At 46.2% G+C, this 19,431-nt stretch overlaps 4 protein-coding genes across 4 annotated transcripts in view; 2 read left to right on the top strand and 2 right to left on the bottom strand.

Moving 5' to 3' along the window:
* Positions 1 to 3,938: 3,938 nt before the first annotated feature.
* On the top strand, positions 3,939 to 5,277 carry LOC125759681 (uncharacterized). Its single transcript, XM_049418733.1, has one exon. It carries the CDS (start codon positions 3,970 to 3,972, stop codon positions 5,068 to 5,070), a length of 1,101 nt encoding a protein of 366 aa, XP_049274690.1. The 5' UTR covers positions 3,939 to 3,969; the 3' UTR covers positions 5,071 to 5,277.
* A 194-nt stretch (positions 5,278 to 5,471) lies between these two features.
* Positions 5,472 to 9,439, bottom strand: LOC119401259 (uncharacterized). The gene is made up of 2 exons (XM_037667941.2): positions 8,957 to 9,439; positions 5,472 to 8,350 (listed from the first exon to the last, which is right to left on the bottom strand). The coding sequence occupies exons 1-2, from the start codon at positions 9,290 to 9,292 to the stop codon at positions 7,877 to 7,879; spliced, it is 810 nt and encodes a 269-aa protein (XP_037523869.1). The 5' UTR covers positions 9,293 to 9,439; the 3' UTR covers positions 5,472 to 7,876.
* Positions 9,309 to 11,318, top strand: LOC119402516 (putative nuclease HARBI1). Its single transcript, XM_037669667.2, has 4 exons — positions 9,309 to 9,375; positions 9,446 to 9,654; positions 9,763 to 9,904; positions 10,191 to 11,318. The coding sequence occupies exons 1-4, from the start codon at positions 9,309 to 9,311 to the stop codon at positions 10,697 to 10,699; spliced, it is 927 nt and encodes a 308-aa protein (XP_037525595.1). The 3' UTR covers positions 10,700 to 11,318.
* Positions 11,319 to 13,859: 2,541 nt separating this feature from the next.
* Positions 13,860 to 19,431, bottom strand: part of LOC119402515 (translation initiation factor IF-2-like) — a 29,905-nt gene continuing 24,333 nt past the window's right edge. Inside the window, exons 3-6 of the mRNA XM_037669666.2 lie at positions 18,873 to 18,984; positions 18,472 to 18,535; positions 17,952 to 18,271; positions 13,860 to 14,910 (exon numbers count right to left, since the gene is read on the bottom strand). Of these exons, the coding sequence (XP_037525594.1) occupies positions 14,695 to 14,910; positions 17,952 to 18,271; positions 18,472 to 18,535; positions 18,873 to 18,984 (712 nt within the window). The 3' untranslated portion in view covers positions 13,860 to 14,694. The remainder of the gene's footprint in view (positions 14,911 to 17,951; positions 18,272 to 18,471; positions 18,536 to 18,872; positions 18,985 to 19,431) is intronic.

Raw genomic sequence — 19,431 nt, 5'->3', positions numbered from 1 at the left:
GCGTCCCTTTTGGTGGAGCAGAGTAACATGACAGCCCTCTCGTAGTCCCGATAGAACAAGCGCGCGACCGTCTATGCTTAGCTCACGTGCCTTTCTTTTTCTCGATTTTTTTTTACTTGTGGCAGTGCCATGACACTTATCCACTGCCCAGCGCCGCGTACCATAATGTGTGCGACGATTATCGCGCAAATTCTGATGCCGCTCTCCTGTGTAGTGCTTCGTTACGAAATCTGAAGCATAGGGTTGCTTTGTGTCTCGTGCCTTTCACACATCAGCGATCTGAAGGACCTTGTGGATGTAAGTTCGACTTACATGCGATTGACTTATGTGCAAATAAGATCCTAACTATAGCACCACTAGTACCGATGCTAGATCTAATAGATCAAGCGTTTATCTAACAGAAGATATCTTCGTGTACCGTATCTTTTTCTTCCTGTTGTAGATCGAATCGCGACTGCGGCGGTCGCATTTTCAATGGAGGCGAAAATATTGGAGGCCCGTGTACTTCGATGTAGGTGCATGTTAAAGAAGTCCAGGTGGTCCAAATTTCCGAAGCCCTCCACTACGGCGTCTCTCATAATCGTATCGTGGTTTTGGGACGTTAAAGCCTAAGAATTATTATTATTATCTTCCTGCCCTCTTTATTCAAAGAGTCTTTGAAATCATAATTTGATTGTTGTTAGCACAAGTGCTTTCTTAGTTGTCCTTCTCTTGCATCCCGTACATTACATAGGGCTCTGAACTGTCTTATTTTTTCGGTCTTGTCACAGCAACATGTCTCTTGTAACGTGCTGCCAAAATAGGTTCTCTGCTTTATTCTTACTTTGAACTGTATATTTCTCCTACTGTTTACACATTTATATTTCACTTCAGTTTACTGTTATTCGAAGGCAATTTTGACTGTTTACTGTTCTTCGAAGTCAACAAGTATGTAATTATGTGGGCGCGAAGGGAGTATACAGTACCAAACATCCTGCTTAGCTTAGTGAAACAGCGAAATTCAGTTTGCATTTGTGGAGATAGGTTTAGCGCAAAGCTTACCCTACGAGGCGACCGTGAAGGGACGCGACGTTCTCCACTGCCGCAGCGAACAAAGACGCTACGGCCGGGTTCGTCGATTCTCCGGCACGGCGCAGAAAAGGCACTCGAGGCAGGAGGTCAACAAACAACACGGGTTTATTAACCCAAGATGCAGCACAGTACGACAGTCACGGGCTTGCAGGCCGTAAAGGGAACTCCGCAAGACCGATCGAGTACGCTTGCCAGCGGTGCTACGACTATCACACAAAGGGCAGCAGTCGAGCACACGAACGAGAAGCCGCCTGCTAGAGCAGCGCGTCAACCGCGTCAACCTCTCATGCTAGCCTGGGAGCATCTGACGCGGGCAAGCCCGCGCCAGGCAGAAGCGAGCTCAAGGGGGAAGGGGGTTGTCACTGGCGGCCAATGAGGAGAGGCGTTGCGCAGTGACGTAAGCTAGCTTGGTGGCGTGAGCATGTGAGCATGTCGAGGCATGTCCGGACGCGTGCCCGCGCGCCGGGAGGCTGACGCATGGCTCGCACCAGACAAAGAGGCCTGGCGCTGCCGCCGCGGTCGCCATACCGCCGATTAACGGCGGTTCCCGGCGCTCGAGCCGCGCGGGGCCAACACGCGCGCTAGCTGGGGAACGAGGCGCCAAAGGGAAGGGCGCGCTCAATTCCCACACATTATAATAATGAAAATAATTGGGAGCCACATTAAAGTTCTTAGAAAGGGGATTCGAGAAGCTTTGCTATACCAAAAGATCCGTTTTTCTCGTGAGCGTCCCAACGAGCCGTTTCAGTCAATTTTTAAATGCGAAGCATTTCTTAGCGAACCTCAGGCACTTTGGCCGTTTCTATCTACGTATCTAGCCACCTACGTCTGGGCGCTCTCCTGGTCGTCTCCATAACTTCTAATATATCAAAATTGACACTGCAGGGGATCAGTGTATGACGAACACGATTCACTGGTCATGATACGACTAATGCAAAATACCTGTCGCGTACGTCATGAAACCCTTTCTCTCAGTCACGTGTGGCACATACCCGTAAACCAGAGTTAATGTTATGCGGGTATGTGCCACAGGTGATACATAGTCTCAACAAACACAGTAACCACGAACACACACATTGACACGCAAGGAAAGTGATATTAATAATAATTATTGGGGTTTTATGTCCGAAAACCACGATATGATATGAGAGACGCCGTAGCGAAGGGTTCCGGAAATTTTGACCACCGGGTATTCTTTAACGTTTACCGAGATCGCACAGAACACGGGCATCCAGCCTCCATCGAAATGCGACTGCCGCGGCCGGGATCGAACCCGCGACCTTCGGGTCAGCAGCAGAGCACCTTAACCGCTACACCACCGCGGCAGACGCAAGGAAAGTGAGGAAACTGAAGACAGAACAGCCCTGGAAGACGCTCAACTACCGTCTACTCGTCCATGTGGTCCGCAACGTCGACCACGTGGATTACGCAAAAACCGCCGTGAATGCTTCCTACAATAAATGTGCTGAGATAACCAGGCCTCTCATCATTACCGGTGACTTCAACATTGATTTATCGAGACCCAACAACGCTTGGTCCTTATAGTGCGTGAAAGGGACTAGGGGTGCTATAGCGGAACGATTCTATTCCTTTTTCTATGCTTTTCGCCGCCATTAGTCGTCTCCGATTGGTCGAAGGGAGGCCATGTTATTTGTCAATCAAACAACCATAAAAAAGCGTGACGTCAAAATGACGTTTACACACTCATTATGCAGAGAGAGAAGGCATAGTTTTTAGCATCGCCAGAGAGCGGGTCGTTTGGAAAAGCATCGAAAATGGCGGCTCCGCTGATCGGGATGGCGGTTGCGCTCATGCGACGCCGGCGACAACAACGCGAGCCCGACGATGCGTTTGACATGACGGATGACGAATTTCGGCGGCATTTTCGACTCTCGAAGGAAACTGTGCGATGGTTGTGTGGTCAACTGGCCGAGGAACTGGAAGGGGTACGAGCGACGCGGCTCTCAGTGGAACAAAAGGTGTTGTGTGCGCTGCGCTTCTTTGCGACCGGGAGCTTCCAAGGTTCCGTCGGGAGCGAGACGACGATTCACATGGCGCAATCGACTGTGAGCGAATGCGTCAAACGCGTCGCTCAAGCTATACATAACTTGCAACTACGTCACACCGCGGAACTCTGGGATACTGCGCCGCCATCACCGAGTACATCGCAGCAGACGACACTGAGCGAAGCTGTACGGCGGTCGCTTTTCCCGTCGACACCGTACATCGCAATGACGATTTGTGCAATATTTGGCTGCCGCGCGAGAAGCAAGTGCAAATCAAGTGAAAAAGGACCAGAGGCAGGAATGTACTGTTTGCCGAAGGTGATCGCAAATCAGTGCGCCCGCACAAAAGAGCTGTCAGAGAAGCGGCGAAGCACATGGCTGGCGCGCATCAACAGGAAGGACCTGAAGACCCTGAACAACGTTCGTGTATGCGGGCGTCACTTCAAAACAGGCAAGTTTTATTTCCACCTCTACCCACCTTTTCGCTCAGTGTATCGCCGCGGAGTCGATAATCGCCCAGTTCGTTATGCGCGAGATAAATTTTTGTCGAAAGGTGATGCACCGAATTGAACACAGCGAACGCGCCTTGCTTTTCAGGGAGGCCCGCTAAACTCTTCGATGAGACGAATCCCGACTGGGCGCCGAACATCTTATTGGGCCATGGTTGCATGGAGCAGACGCCGACGAAATTTGCGCGGTACGAGCGCCGTAAAATGCGGGCAGCGAAAAGCACCGCTGTGGGCGACTCGTGCGAAGTTGTGTCACCCAGTACGTGCGACACCATGGACCTGGACGCTGCAGACACGGAAGTTCCGAGTTCCACAGTCCCGAGTTCGCCAGTCAGCACTGCTTCATCAGGCTGCAGTTTTACCGCCGCCAACACAGGTTTGTTATGTTCCAAACTCGCAGTATCGCCATTTGCCATTTTTACTTGCAATTTACGATTGTTTTTGCGATAGCTTTCGCAGATACGGCCACACAGACAGACGTGACTGCCGCGGACCTGAAGGCGCTGGAGGAGGATAATCAGCGTCTTACATCAGAGCTACGGACACTAAGGATTCAGAAAAGTGCACTTGAAATTACCGAGCTGTCATTGCGTGAAGACCCAGAGAAAGTCTCCTTTTACACTGGGCTTCCAAGTTTTGCTGTTCTCTTTTCTATCTATCAGCTACTAGAAGTGTCTGTTAAGCATACTCCACAGCGCTGCCTTGGTAAGTTTCAAGAATTCGTGGTGTTCTTGATGAAACTGAAGTGGAACTTCCCATTGCAGGACCTTGGATATCGCTTTAGGGTTTCCGAGTCAACAATAAGTAGAGTATTTGACAGGTGGCTACACACTGCTTTTTGGCGGCTGAAGGAAACTATTGTGTGGCCTTCACGCGATGAAATTTGTAACACAATGCCACAGGCATTTTATGACTCTTTCGGTAGAAAGGTAGCGCTGATAATTGACTGCTTTGAAATTAAAATTGAGCGACCGTCCTCTCTACAGCCAAGATGCGAGACGTGGTCACAATATAAGTCAAGCAATACCGCAAAATACTTAATAGGCATCTGTCCACAGGGGATAATCACATTCATATCAAAGGGCTGGGGAGGTCGAACATCTGACAAACACATAACCGAGAACTGTGGAGTTCTGGACAAGCTGTCACACGGTGATGTCGTTCTCGCGGACAGAGGGTTTGATATTGCTGATAGTTTAGGCTTGTACTGTGCCAAGTTGCACATCCCTGCTTTTACAAAAGGGAAGAGGCAGCTGTCAGCTATGGAGGTAGAAACCACAAGGAAGATTGCAAATGTCAGGATACATGTAGAAAGGGTCATAGGTTTGGTACGAAACAAGTATGTGATAATGAAAGCTGTTCAGCCAGTTCATTTTGTGACACGTAAAGAAGGTGACAATATTGCCCTGTTGGACAAGGTAGTAACAGTGTGCTGTGCACTGACGAATTTTTGTTCATCTGTTGTGCCTGTGAATGATGAATAGCTTTTTTCTGGATGCAATTGAATTGATGTGCTCTTTACATTCAGCAAATTTGTTTTTAGTGCATGCCTGAAATCCTTTTTTTCCTGTGTATTAATGCAATGTTTACATGCAGGTGAATTTTCGTGAATGAGTATTCATATTGTATTGTTTACATGCAGGGGACTTTTTCGAGTGAGTGTTTGCCTTTATTTTTGAACAATCTTTTACTATGGCTATGTAAATGTTCGAAGTTTTGAATATATTAAGATATCATATGTTTATTCAATGTTCTCAAAGATTCAATTCTGGTATAACACTATCATGGACGACAGGTATTGTTGCCGTTGACCTTGTTGTGACACTCGAGTTTCATCCGAGTAGATTGCAGAAATAAACAGACCGACTTGGCTGGTGTACAGATGCATTTTATTTTTGGACACCAGTTTACTGACTTTTTGCTAGTCATTAGATTCACTAGTCATACAGAGCTGGGAAACACTAATCATTGATTACTTACAAAGCTGAATGTCGTCATCACAAGTACACAACTTGAGTCATTTTTCAGTGACTCGGGCAGTGTGAGAGTTGGAAGTCACAAATAAAACTGCAAATGACCATTCAATGTATTCTATTGTTAGTGCTGACACCTTGATGACTAAATGTTTAAAGCACCATTAGTGCAGAGCAGCTGCACTGTCTTGCAATCTCATATTGAACAGACCTGTATTTACAAATAACGTATCTAGAAAGTATCAACGAAGCAGCAAGAATATGCGATGTAGCAGCTCATTCCTGCATATAAACATATAGCACTATGACTGATGCTTTTTTACGCAACGATGACATCATGCACAATCAACAATGTTTACTGCTCAATGAATAACCACAGAAAGTATGGCATGTTTTGCGCAAAGATATAATGCTCCCCTTGACCACATCCCTCGTTATTTCTTTGCGCATAACAGCCATACTTTCTGTGGCTTATTCATTGAACATAAACAGACTAGCCCGGCTACGTGTACTTCTAAATGTTTACTGCACTGCAAAAGCAATAAACTTCATTCATAGAGCAGTCTCAAATGGTGATGTAGGTCACCGCTTAAACTTGTACAATACAAATACCGAGCAGATTTCAAGATTTCCTGAATTTTCTACAGGATAAACACAAGTACTGCCTCATTTAGATGTAACACATGACTAGCATCATAAAGAGGAATGGAGACTAGCAAATGAAAAATAAGGTGCTTCTAAAACATCATATGGCTGTAAGACATGTTGTTGCTAAAATGACATAATAAATGCAAAGCAAATTTTGACATTTCCTGCAACAGCTGATGTCATACATAACTACATGCAGTGTCTCATTCTGAGGTGACACCCGACTAGTTCTAAACCAAGTCAACACCAAAGAACTACAAGGAAAATAAACGTTTTGAATGCAGTAACAACCGTGTCATTCTTTAAACATGTGTTAGATATACAGTTAAAACTTTTTAATTATGTCACGACCATGCTCGAATTATCTCATTGAATCGGGAAGTTAGTAAAATCTGGTTTTGTTAGAGTTTTAACTCGCACAACATATGTGAAGGTTTCATGAAACTTCCCACGAAATAAGTAGAGCCTTATCTTGGTGTTACACGTATCAGAGTGGATACCTGGGAAGGGAAAAAAAGTTTCAACACACAAGTACCTCTACATAAGCTCTGCTGCCTTTAAAACTACCACTTATGGAGCCTCACTTCAGTAAAATACTAAATAAATAATAAGTAAAATACAAAAATACTGCCAAAAGTGGGACATGTGGTGTATACATGACATATGAATTCTCATTGTAACAGAAGACTAGTAAGGACATTAAGTTGAACAGTCTGAGCAAAACCATGTCTTCTGCCTTGGTGCCCGCTTGATACCTATGCAAGAGTAGTGAAACCACTTGTAAGGGCACTTTTTGCCATCACAAGCCAACATCTTTCCAATTTCCGGGCCTCTGCAGTAGCAATACGCAGCAGTTGCAGCATCACTTTCTACGGCTTCACCTTTCTTAGTAAAAAACTCTGCGAACAGCTCTGGAAGAACAGCGTGTGTAAAAAACCGAGTTGCCTTTAGCAAAATCTCATTAAAAAAAACTGCATCCTCCAATACTCTTTCAGTGTAAAGTGACGTAGGTGTCCACACAACGAAGTCGCAATATTTCACACGACACACTGCAATCTGTGCTTGAATTTGAAAATAATATGCATGAGTTCTTTTCAAAACAAGCTTCCCATTCCTTTGCTCAAGAGAACAGTTAGGACTGTTCAATGTTTGTAAAATGTCACAATCCGCTGCAGAGTACGGACATTTCACTTCCACAATGCCATCACCACAGCATGCACAACTTACAAATGAATCGGGACTAGCTGCAAGATGTGGGTACTCCACACATAAAAAAACACCAGTCTTTCTAAGACGAAAATCTCTATGCTGCTGCACTGCTTTGGCCTTGTAGCTGGAAAGGGCAGTGTTCTCGTGTCGCAGTCCCCATTCTGTTGCCGCTGATGAAAACTTTTGTTTCTCAGGGTAACAAATTCGCTTCACTAAGCTCACTGATGGCTGGCTCACACTCGTTGTGCAGACACTCTTCATTACAGATGCTGTAATTCTTCCAGCTCGGTATGCGTACCACTTTGAACATTTAGACTGCTCTCTCGTGTTTCTCTCAACACGAGTCACCATGTCGTCAGTTATTTTAAGTTCACGTAATACCTTCTCTGCACGAACTAGTAAGGCCGGCAAATCTTCTGTTCTGGCTTCTGTGCTCCCTAGACTGCGAAGGAGACACGGCTCATTCTCTTTTGGTGGATGAAAATTTTGAACTGTATTTTGCATTAACCATGAATAATGCAGGATTAGCTCCACTCTCTTTTATCGCAGCATAGCACCGTTCAAGTTCATCTGGTGTTGGAGCAGGAACTTTTGGCACTGGTCGGGATGGCTGATGGGTGTTGGGAGAATCGATGTGGATGGTGTCCATTCTTTTTTTCTTGGCCTTAGACGACGAAAAGTCAATGTCTTGGAGCCGTTTGAACTCAGTCGTAGGGCTGTATGCAGGGAGCCACACATTGCTCTTGTCCGTGCAAGTCGCAGAGTCTCTGATCCGCACTGCTGTTTCCACCGCAAAGAGAGTTGCACCAACATGAGAGCAAGCTTCTCCTGCACCTGCCATGCAGGTACAGTGGGCAGTGATGATACTGCCATCCAAGTCAACCAAGAGCCAAACTTTTAGTGGTGCTTCCCGCAGGCGCTGTGAATGGTTTACCTACAAATAAAGAGCGAAAACAGCATGTCTTTGACAGCCTCCCTCAATCTCTCAGTGAACACACGTGATTGTTTTCGTTTTCTCTGTGCGTTACAATGAAATTGTTATCTTTAACTTTCGTGGTCGGTTGCAAAAAAGAAAAAAAAAAGCGCTGAATGAGCACCAGAACTGCACTTTGCAGTGTGCATGGTTAACACAGAGCTGATAATGATAATGCACAAATTTTGCAAGCAGCTGCTGTGCTCCCGTTGCAGCTAATCCAAAGTAAACTGAAGGAAAAGAACAGGGGCTCAAATTCAGGAAAAACATGCACTTCTACAGCTGACACAATAGAACAGCATTTCGTAAACACCGCACCCGCTAATTCTGCTTTTTTTTAACGCCACGTTACCTTTTAAAACAAGAGCTGTTGTTTTTAAGTTCGTTTAATGTTGGCTAACTTTTTGTGAAGTTTTCACGTTCGGTGTCTCCCGCATTCCCGCTCGGCGACGTCTCCGCGCAGCCCACAGAAGTCGAAGTTTTAATTTTGCCTAGGTTTGTCTGTCATTTTGTGGTTATTGCTGTGTTTTTGTCACGGCTATGAAATGCGGAGTGCACTGAACTCACCTGACTAAGCACGACGACACGCTCAGACGGCAACTTCTTGGCAGTGATGTTCCGGACCCATCCGCTCGTAAAGTAATTGTGTGAGTCCAGCGATTTGTAGGCCTTCATCTGGTCAAGTGAAACATAATTTGTCGAGAGCACCAGATAATTTATAATGTCGACATGGGTAACCGTTGGCAGCAGGCTTGCATCAACAGCGGCTTGAGCACCAACCCGTAGCTCATAGGGATCCACGCCGTCGCACAGGGCTATTTTTTCTTTGTACCTGGCCCGCGTTGGTCCTACAAGTTCATCAAAGTATGGAGGACAATGTCCTGAACGATTCTCCTTCGCCATACGGGCAAGGCAAACGATGCAAACACGCGCACAACGCCAAACGATCCGCCGCACAGGCGTAAACACAGCACGGTCACTGCGACGTATGTACTCGGTGATGGCGGACGCAAAACCGGAAGACGGGAACTGACGTCACTTGCAAGTTATGTATAGTGAAAGTGGGCGCGCAAAATGGGTGGGTGCGCTTCCCGACGACGACCGAAGAAAAGGCGGCCGTGAAAGAAGGCTTCCTTCGGCTCGGCGCCATTCCGGGAGTGATCGGCTGCATCGACGGCACCCTCATCGGCATCAAGGCGCCCAAGGGACCCCGCAAGGCTTCGTTCATGTGCAGGAAGCACTTCTACGCCCTCAACGTTATGATCGTGAGTTAACCTCCGACTTGTTTGCCTTTCGTTTTACTGCGCCCGCGCCGGCATCTTTTGTTGTGTTTGCTTGCTAACAATGGGCTTTCGCCGCGCACGCTTTCCCAGATCTGCGATGCGGCGATGCGGATCCTGGCCATCGACCCTATGCGACCGGGATCAGACCATGACTCGTTCGTCTGGCAGACGACCTGGCTGCGCCGACGGTTCCTGGCGGGGCGCATTGCAGAGCCAGGCGAATACCTGCTTGGTGAGATTAAAACGTTTTCCTCACGGGAGAAGTTGTGTTAAAAAATTTTGAGACCCCCCTGGGTCCTGCCCGAAGGTTTAAAAAAAAAAGTAGTAGTGCAATCACTGTGCGACTTCTTTTTGGAAGGATGTGGCCCAAGTGATCAGAACAAATGAATAGAGCACTGCACTAAGGGTCTCGACAATTGTTGCAGCAGTGATGTAACATTATGGCCTCTGATGTTGACTACTAACGTTATGCTACATGGGTATACGTAGCATAGTACACTATTTCCGTCTTTGTGCAGGTGACAGTGGCTACCCATTGGAGCCGTGGCTCCTCATCCCGGTCTCTGGTGATCCTTCCGAGCACAGTGCCGAAGGCAGGTTCAACGCTGAGCACATCACCATGCGCTCCATTGTGGAGCGGTGCATTGGCATGCTTAAAGCCCGCTTCCGGTGCTTGCAGCGTTACCGCACCCTCCACCACGAGCCAGAGCGTGCTGCTGACATTATTGCAGCATGTGCTTCCCTTCATAATCTATGCTTAGGTGACGGTGCCACTGAGCCGGTTGATGAGTTTGAAGGCATTGAAGACTTTTTCAGCAGCAGCAGCAGCAGCACCAGCAGCGAAGATTCTAACGGGTCCCCCATCCAACAGGGTTTGACCCGAAACAGGGCCACAAGAAGCTATTATTTAAGAGGGCGCGCAGTACGGGACGGTGTCATTGCGCGCTTTGGCACCACCCGTGCGCAGCACTACGAGTACTTGAGGAGGGTGCGCCGGCGGTTGCGACGCCAACAGCATCGTTGGTAGATGCGTAATGCAGCAGTTGGAGTAGTGTGTATTTAAGAGATGTCAAATAATTGATTTACACATATTATTACTGCGTTGATGTGTGACCTCTTTCAGGCATGGTACAAGAATTGTGATGAAAAGAGAACATATGCATTCTTGCAGAAAAGCCAGTGTAAAACAAAAGTATGAACATACACTGCACTGGAGCGTGGTCATATCCATACAACATTTCATGTGTTAAGCTTGCTGCTGAGGGTGGGATAAAAGCTGTGTTGTTTTTTACGCGCCAATATTTTGTCTGGTGACTTCTTTTCACAACTGTGTAATGGGTGAAGCAATGTGGCTGAATTGTGTTGCATAGCATGCATTGCAATGTTACTTTTTTTTTTACATTCGAAAGTTTTCATTGCTTAGTAACGAAATGTAGCCCCTTTGATGATGCTGCTGCTGCTGCTGTCGAGTATGTGCCATTGCCCTGTAATATCCACTGAAATGCAACCATGGTTTTGTTTTTTTTACATATGAAAGGTCTCTCGTTTGTCTTGGCATTCGAGCGATTGTGACGTAGCTGTTAGAATTTTTGCTGCTGTGAATGAGATGGGGAACAACTTGTTCTGCCTGTAGGTATGTTCTGCATTTCTTTGTCCCGCCTGAGATAGCTGTATGCTGTCGTTTTGCAGTGCTCATTGACATCCATTCCTGTTTGTCTTTTCACTCCCTATGGAAGCAATGAAGCCTCCGATCGCACAAAAATGCAACGCACACAACACCTTCCGCTCCTTTAGAAGTGTCGTCGTTCACTCCACTTCCAGTTCCTATGTCAGTTGACCACACAACCATCGCACAGTGTTCAAGAGACAGAAATGCTGTTGAAATTCATTATCTGCCATGCCAGAGAACATGCCTCACTTGAAGTGCAGTCATATGCAGAAAAGTGAAATTACCAATGAGCATAACGTGAACGTAAAGTGCCCGTACTGGAAGAACGGTACTCAGTAACTTGGAATTTTCTAGTTACAGCACAAGTACAAGATGCAAAGTGTAGTAGCAGTCATAGCATGTACACAGGGTGTGTCCAGATATTAAATTTCGTTTTGATGCTTGTGCTGCTTCCAATACTTCCCGTACAAACCCTGCAAACGAGGAACCCCGGTACGTGCACCCTAATCGCGTGACAAAAGGAAATATTTCACTGTTGATGAATGCACACAACCTGTCCGTACTTGTAAAAAGAGCTGTGTAATGTGTCTGCACAGTTTGTACAATGCAAGCCAGCATCATATGCGCAAATAAAAGCCCTCAAAGTTGATGTTTTATTTCTTGCATAAATATTCATTCCTTTTTTTCCTCGAACAATTCATTCAAGCAACACATTCTGTTTATACAATAATGTAACTACTGTATGGAAACTGCATTGGATGTCACACAGTATGGTACATCTTGTAAGAACAGTAGCTTAGAACACGATACCATGAACCGCGTTTGCTTGTAATAATGCACCACTAATGGCAGATAACGTTTCACTGGTTGTTCCTTTATGCAGCTGATGACAGAGCACACAAAAAAAAAAACATCCAAATGTTTACATGCATCACACTACATGAGTAATTGACAGTAATCCATTAAAAAAAACACTGTTAAGTTGACTTTACGTAACAGTGTCCTACCACCAGTATGTGGTCACGGCTGTATCTCCTACGTGAAACAGTAAAAGTACTCGAAACATCGCATTCCTGCAATGCAGGGAAGCATACAGCATATCACATTGCCATGACTTCCCTCCCGAAGACAAAGTGCAAAGGTATGCTTTGTTGATATCACACAACGTCAAACAATGTTTCTTAAGTCTATTGTGTATTGCCACTAGTAAGGTACATATTTTCATGAAAGTTGCTCATCTGGAAGTCACCTTAATTGGTAAATGCATACAAACTATTGTTTACTGGCAGGAATGATTGCGCCTCCACATGCAAAAGTAAGCACTGAGTGCACATTTTTTATAAATGAGCAATATTGCACATAAAGGCTACATTCAAAGTGAACCACAAAAAAAACACTAAAGGGATCACAGCCTGTATCCAAAAATACACATGTCACAGTAAAAGAGAAGGCATGTGCAACTCCCATAACATTGTGTTAATCAAAAAATAAAAAAGCATACAATGAAAACAAAGGAAACATGCATTCACCATGTGCCGAGTTAATGTGACGCAAGGGACAAGCTATGAAGTCGTCAAACTACACAGAATGAACAAAATATAAAAAACAATCTCACTTTCCTGCCTCAACACATTACATAGATGAGACTAGATGAATGCAGGGAAGGAACACAAGGAAGGAATTTTTGTAACAAGATTTTTTTTGTGTGTGCGACGCTTCTTACACATTTAGCCTATGAAGACATTGCACTGAAGAAAGCAATGTTGCCATTTCGTGAGACAGGATTAAAATGCAAAAGACTTGCCATGAGGCATCATAAGTAATGTAGAATTAGAACAATGAGACACCTTTCAATTTGCCGTCCACTGTCAGCTGGTGGTACAGCATTGCAGTTTGGACACTCCTGCTGGGCATTACAGTAGACTCCTGTTAAACGAAAGCTGAAGGGACCAGGAAAATATGTTTCATTTAACAGGAGTTTCGTTTACTGAGAGATGAAAAGGGGTGCAGAATTCAAGCACAAAACCAATCATGTTAGAGGCAGCTGTTCCATTTAAGCAGCAGTTTCATTTAAGAGATTTTCGTTTATTGAGAGTCTACTGTACTAAAATGTTGCAGTTGTGCCTTAATGAAATGGTGACATAAAGAACTGTTGTATGTTACAGATACTGGGGCTTCATACCATCAGTGGTAGATGGCAAGTGTGCCAAGAAAAAAAAAGTGACAAAAATCCCTTCCTCCGTAAAATTTATGCTAGAAGGATCCGTTGATGGTTGGTACATGTGTTGAATATACTGAGTATGCACAGCGCAATGAAACGAAGGCAAGAGAAACACACAAACGACATAGACTGGCACTGACTTCCAACTGAATTATTGAAAAGCATGAAGCCCGCTTTTACGCATGTGCACATCTTATCAGCAACTGAAACGAGTCATGGGTGAGCATACATCTCTCTGTCACTTAGATACACGCTTGGCGTAATTACACACTTGATACCGGATTTCCTAATGTGGGCTGCCTCGAAGTGCATTTACACTTGTTGCAGTGATATGCAAGATGTCCGCCTGAATTGTTTTTTTACAAAAAAAAAATACTCTTGTGCTCTGATGTTGAAACGTAGCCCGCCGGCCCAATGTACTCTTTTCCACAGCTGAGTGGCATCTTGTATAGCACGTGAGGCACACAGTCGGTGTAACGATGAGCATGCTTCTTCGTGCAGGATTTTTTCTATTCTTTGGTGAGCATAGGGCAAATCTGACCTAACTTACAAGGCGCAGAAAACACCACTTTCACACCACATCGCAATCTTAAGAAGATCGCCCAAAGGTATGACGTCAAAGTGGTGTTTTCTGCGCCTTGTAAGTTAGGTCAGATTTGCCCTATGCTCACCAAAGAAGAGAAAAAATCCTGCACGAAGAAGCATGCTCATCGTTACACCGACTGTGTGCCTCACGTGCAATACAAGATGCCACTCCGCTGTGGAAAAGAGTACATTGGGCCGGCGGGCTACATTTCAACATCAGAGCACAAGAGTATTTTTTTTTGTAAAAAAACAATTCAGGCGGACATCTTGCATATCACTGCAACAAGTGTAAATGCACTTCGAGGCAGCCCACATTAGGAAATCCGGTATCAAGTGTGTAATTACGCCAAGCGTGTATCTAAGTGACAGAGAGATGTATGCTCACCCATGACTCGTTTCAGTTGCTGATAAGATGTGCACATGCGTAAAAGCGGGCTTCATGCTTTTCAATAATTCAGTTGGAAGTCAGTGCCAGTCTATGTCGTTTGTGTGTTTCTCTTGCCTTCGTTTCATTGCGGTGTGCATACTCAGTATATATCAATAAAATTTAGGCGCTAGGAGGCTGAGGTGGGCGAGTGACTAGTGCAGCCCCACCGGCCAGGGCCTCCAAAAGTTGCTGCAGCAGGCGCTGAGTACAGTCATTCGCCCTGCGCTCTAGGTCGAGGCGCTGCTGCTGAACGTGGCGCAGCCGGCCCACCTCTTCGGTCAGGCGGCAGAGCTGGTTTTCCAGCCGTTCTTGGCTGGCCATCTGGGCCTCGTGATGCTGGTTGAGAAAAAAATTCATGTATTTACAAGAAGATGGTACCAAGGCCTCAGATTATAATTGAATTGTTCCTGAATAGTAGTATTTTCAGTGCATACTATTATTGACTGATTGCACCAAACAAACATGCATAACAATCGCTGTGACCATCTATGGTTGTTTGTTTCACAACATCAACACATTAGGCCCACAGATTGCTAGCATAAACATACGTGACGTGAACATGAATAAGCAAGTGCACCGCTTAGTGGTGGCACTCGTAATAACAAATGTTAGTGTTTTTTGTCCCAAAACCATGACATCACTATGGGAGATGCCTTAGTGGAGGACTCCGCAAACTTCAACCATCTGGGGTTCTTTAACATGCTCCTAAGTCTAGGTACATGGGCCTGTAGCATTTTCTTTCGCCTCCATCGAAAAAGCGGCCACCACGTCCGGCATTTGATCCCGTGACCTGTGGGTAAGCAGTGAAGCAACGTACCCACTAGACCTCCGTGGCGGGTGGTAGCACTTGTAAACATAATGATTGACTTCCTCAGCACCTCAGTGTTTGGATGCAAGTACAGTAAAACCTCATTAATTCGAACTCGGATATTTCGAAATCCCGCTTAATTCGAAGGGTTTCTGCGGTCCCGTATTTTCCAATGTAAATCTGAGTGGATATTTTGAAGCGGCGGTTAGCGCCAGCCCGGTTAATTCGAAAACTTTGGGTGCCTTGTGCCAATTCCCGATCCCGATTTCGCCGCAACTCCGTGGAAGCGACGGCCATTAGGAGCCACAGGGCAATGCAGTGCAGCGATATTAATGTGTGAGAGTTGAAGCAACCCAGCCTCGCTGGTGCTAGCGCAAAAAAAAGTAATAAAGAAAAAAAAAAACGCGGTCTCGTGGTCAGCTACAACGTGCGCCTGCGGAAAATATGACGTGCTTCACTGCAACACAGCGGTGACACGCGGGCAGCATGTCGCATGCTTCTCACAACGTCAGCGCGTCATGATTTACCCATTTCTTTTTTGGAAAAGAAAAGATAATAAAGGACGACCTGACGGAATTCATGATGTATGCAAACCTCCGACTGGCGGTTGCTCCGGCAATTTGCGCACTTGCAATGCTGGCGGAGTTCTTGCCTGTAACGCCTCCTTCGAAAACTCAGTTCGAAAACTTCAATGATCATGTTTTCCAGCCAGAACAGATCGCGGATTCCGTCACACTGGCCATTATCATATTCTTTATTTTACCAGAAAGAATGGGCGAATGGCCGCATCATGACGCGCTGACGCTGCGAGGAGCAGGTGAGCCCGCGTGTCACCACTGTGCTGCAGTGAAGCACGCCGTTTTTTCCGCAGGCACGCATTTCAGCTGACCACGAGACTTTTTTTTTTTCTTTCTTTTTTTTCTTGCGCTGACAGCAGCGAGGCCCGCCGTTTTCGCGGGTTTGCGGCAAAAATGGGACCGGGTATTGCTGGAAAACCACCCTTGGAGCCGCAAACTAGAAGGCCGAACGACCACCTCTGATTACTTTCAGTAATTCGAAGTTCCTTGCATCCCGCTTTTTGTATGTTTCGTTAATTCGAAAACCCGCTTAATTCGAAAGTTTTTCACAGTCCCAGTGACTTTGAATTAACGAGGTTTTACTGTACATTTTGTTATTGTGCAGAGCACTACCAAAACTAAGTGTACGCGTGCAATGTCAATACACGGTGCCGCAGTTTAAGGTGCAGTCCAATTTCTCAAGTGCTCACATTTCAATGTAACAACAGAGTAGTGTTTTGACCAGCGAGTGAATGGCTACACACTGATGTGAAACAGCACTGCAGAACGGCACAATGACAAGAACACTATAATGGAATGATCTTCAACCGTCTATAGATCATGCGCACAACAGGTTCACCTAACACGTACGACATTCCCAAATATGGCAGTAGTGTGCGCTTTACATATGCACCAAACTATTTTCCCAAGTTCAAGCAATAAGGAAACTTAATCCATTTAACATCACGTTCAGGCATCTGTAGGTGCTGCCTTCTTTCCATAAAGATGGGTAAGAATGCTATTTGCCCTTCTTTTCTTGAACTGCTTGTGTAGCCTCATTTAGGCAAGTAAGGGCCTAAGCAATACCACTAATTGCATCATGCGAAGGTGTACAAGAAGTAATAAAACCATTAGAGGAGTACTGTACCACTTTTCAAGTAATAACTGATTGACCTCAGCACTGATGTTTATTGTCTTGCGCTTCAAGTAGCGATCTGTCGCACGCTTTAAGCGCTTTCTCCCTCGTCTCATACCCATGAGTGTTAGAAATTAACAGGGAGGGATGGCACAAGGGCAGAAGCTACGTCATCGTGCGTCATGACCTTGAATGCACGTCAAGAAACGTGCCTGCACTGCGATTCCAATGCTGCAACGCCGGCACATGGTGTCATACTGCACCAAGAAGCGCATCTGATTGAAACACCGCTCTATTCAAGTCAGCTACTGGCCAATGGAAATGCCATATCTTCTATGTTGAATAACAAGCACCCGCCACTGAACATAGTGAGTACCTGCCTCTGGACGAAAAAAGGGCGCCCGAAAAAAAATGGCAACAGCGTGATTCGCTAGCAACCTCAGCGTGCCTCATACAACTACAAAATGTGGCTGATGTGTTCACAGTAGTGAATGTTTGTAGAATGCCTTGTTTCACCATGCCCGAGATGTGATTCATGACCTCTTTAAATGTAGGTTTTAAGGTCGTTTACCAATTTATACATTCTATACTACAATTTCACCTACACCACTTACACGTGCAAACAGGTACAGTCGCCACGGAGAAATTATTAGCACAAGTGACTACACACTTGAGCAACAAAATTGCAAACACCAATGGAAATGTCGGTGTTACCATGGGCCAATTTTAGCTGGCCACTCGTGCTTTAACAGGCAAGCCGTGCCTGCTGCTTTCTCCGTGTCATGCTGGCGAACAAGATGAGCAGTATTGATGCGATATTGGCAACTTGTGCTACTCTTGTTATGCCGTGAATGTGCATGGCTGTAGTTATACGTACACGCCGGTTTTGCTCCAACATCTTGTGGTGGAACTTGCGGTCTGCCACGGCCCTCGCATCAGCACACTGGCCCTGCCGCACGTACTCAGCCGTAGCCCGGCACACAGCTTCCTCCAGCTGCCTGGGCTGTCTTCGGCGGGGTTGAGGCTGTGGTCCGGGCTGCGGCTGCGAAGGTCCAGGCTGCGGCTGCGAAGGTCCGGGCTGCGGCTGCGAAGGTCCGGGCTGCGGCTGCGAAGGTCCGGGCTGCGGCTGCGAAGGTCCGGGCTGCGGCTGCGAAGGTCCGGGCTGCGGCACTTGTGGCTGGAGGGGTATTGGTTGCACTGGTGTGTGTGAAACAACAAGAAATATTACTCATTTACTGTTACACCACTCTGAAAACATGCCACTTTACTATTCTAAAACTTCAACCTGGAAACCTCATTTTCACGTACACATAATTACGACTACATGCTTCCCTGTCATGAAAGCATGAATATCTAGAACATAAGTTCTCACAGCACAAACACATAGGTTGCCTTACGGTCGACGTCGCTCGGCCCCCGGCTAGTAGCTGCACGGGAGGTTCCCACCTCGACCTCAGTCTCCTGCATTTGAGCATAATACGTTGATGACACATGCTGCGTATCGGGTGTAACAAGCATCGTTTAAGCAAGCTAGTTTCGAATGTATAGCCGACCATCGCACAAGCTTCATGCATAAAAATGACAACAATGAACATCTTCACAATCTCGCTAAAGGATTCATCTTTCAAGATCACGTAAGCACGTTAAAGTACCATGCTTGTGCTCTCATAACAAGTCACAGTATTCTGCATTTAAAAGTATGGACTGTGGCAATGGAACAAATTTCGGCAATCACAATTCCCACTTTTATCGCTATCTGACTGGCACGGACATGATTAGCGAGAGAAAAGGTACGCACCACGTCGGGAACGGGGTAATACTCTGGCGGGGTGGTGACGACTGCGCCGGTCCTCTCAAGGATGTCCAAGACGCGGCCGTCAACGCCGCCAACCCTGCCGCCACCCGTGGCGCTGCAAAATAAAAAGAAAACACAACCACAACGTGAAACGACAATGAAGGCGCAGATTATTACAGAGCTCACTTTCTCTCGCTTGTCGATCTCGCGAGCTCCTTGCGCGCGCCGCAGACCATCTTCGCCCAGTGGTTACGCCATAGTTGTGGCGATTTAACCGCGGGCCCCTGCTGATTCAGCAGCGTGGCGATTTCTTGCCACAGCTGCTTCTTTCGAGCAGCAGTCATACGCGGGGAGACCTCCGTGCAAGATCTCCCCAGGTACGGGTGCTGCTCGAGGAACTGTATCAGCATGTCCCTCTGAACTTTCGAAACGCGCGGTCCTTTCGCCGACATTTTTTTTCCCAACCGACTTCCCACATCAGCCATCCCGCAGAGGAAATTTAAGAGGCAGAACCTTCCTCTACGCTGATCGCTCTACCTTGCAAAAATCGTTCTCATTTTCG

This window comes from Rhipicephalus sanguineus, chromosome 8 (genome assembly GCF_013339695.2).
Source record: "Rhipicephalus sanguineus isolate Rsan-2018 chromosome 8, BIME_Rsan_1.4, whole genome shotgun sequence".
Lineage (NCBI taxonomy): Eukaryota > Metazoa > Arthropoda > Arachnida > Ixodida > Ixodidae > Rhipicephalus > Rhipicephalus sanguineus.
This window is presented reverse-complemented; position numbering and strand designations above follow the sequence as displayed.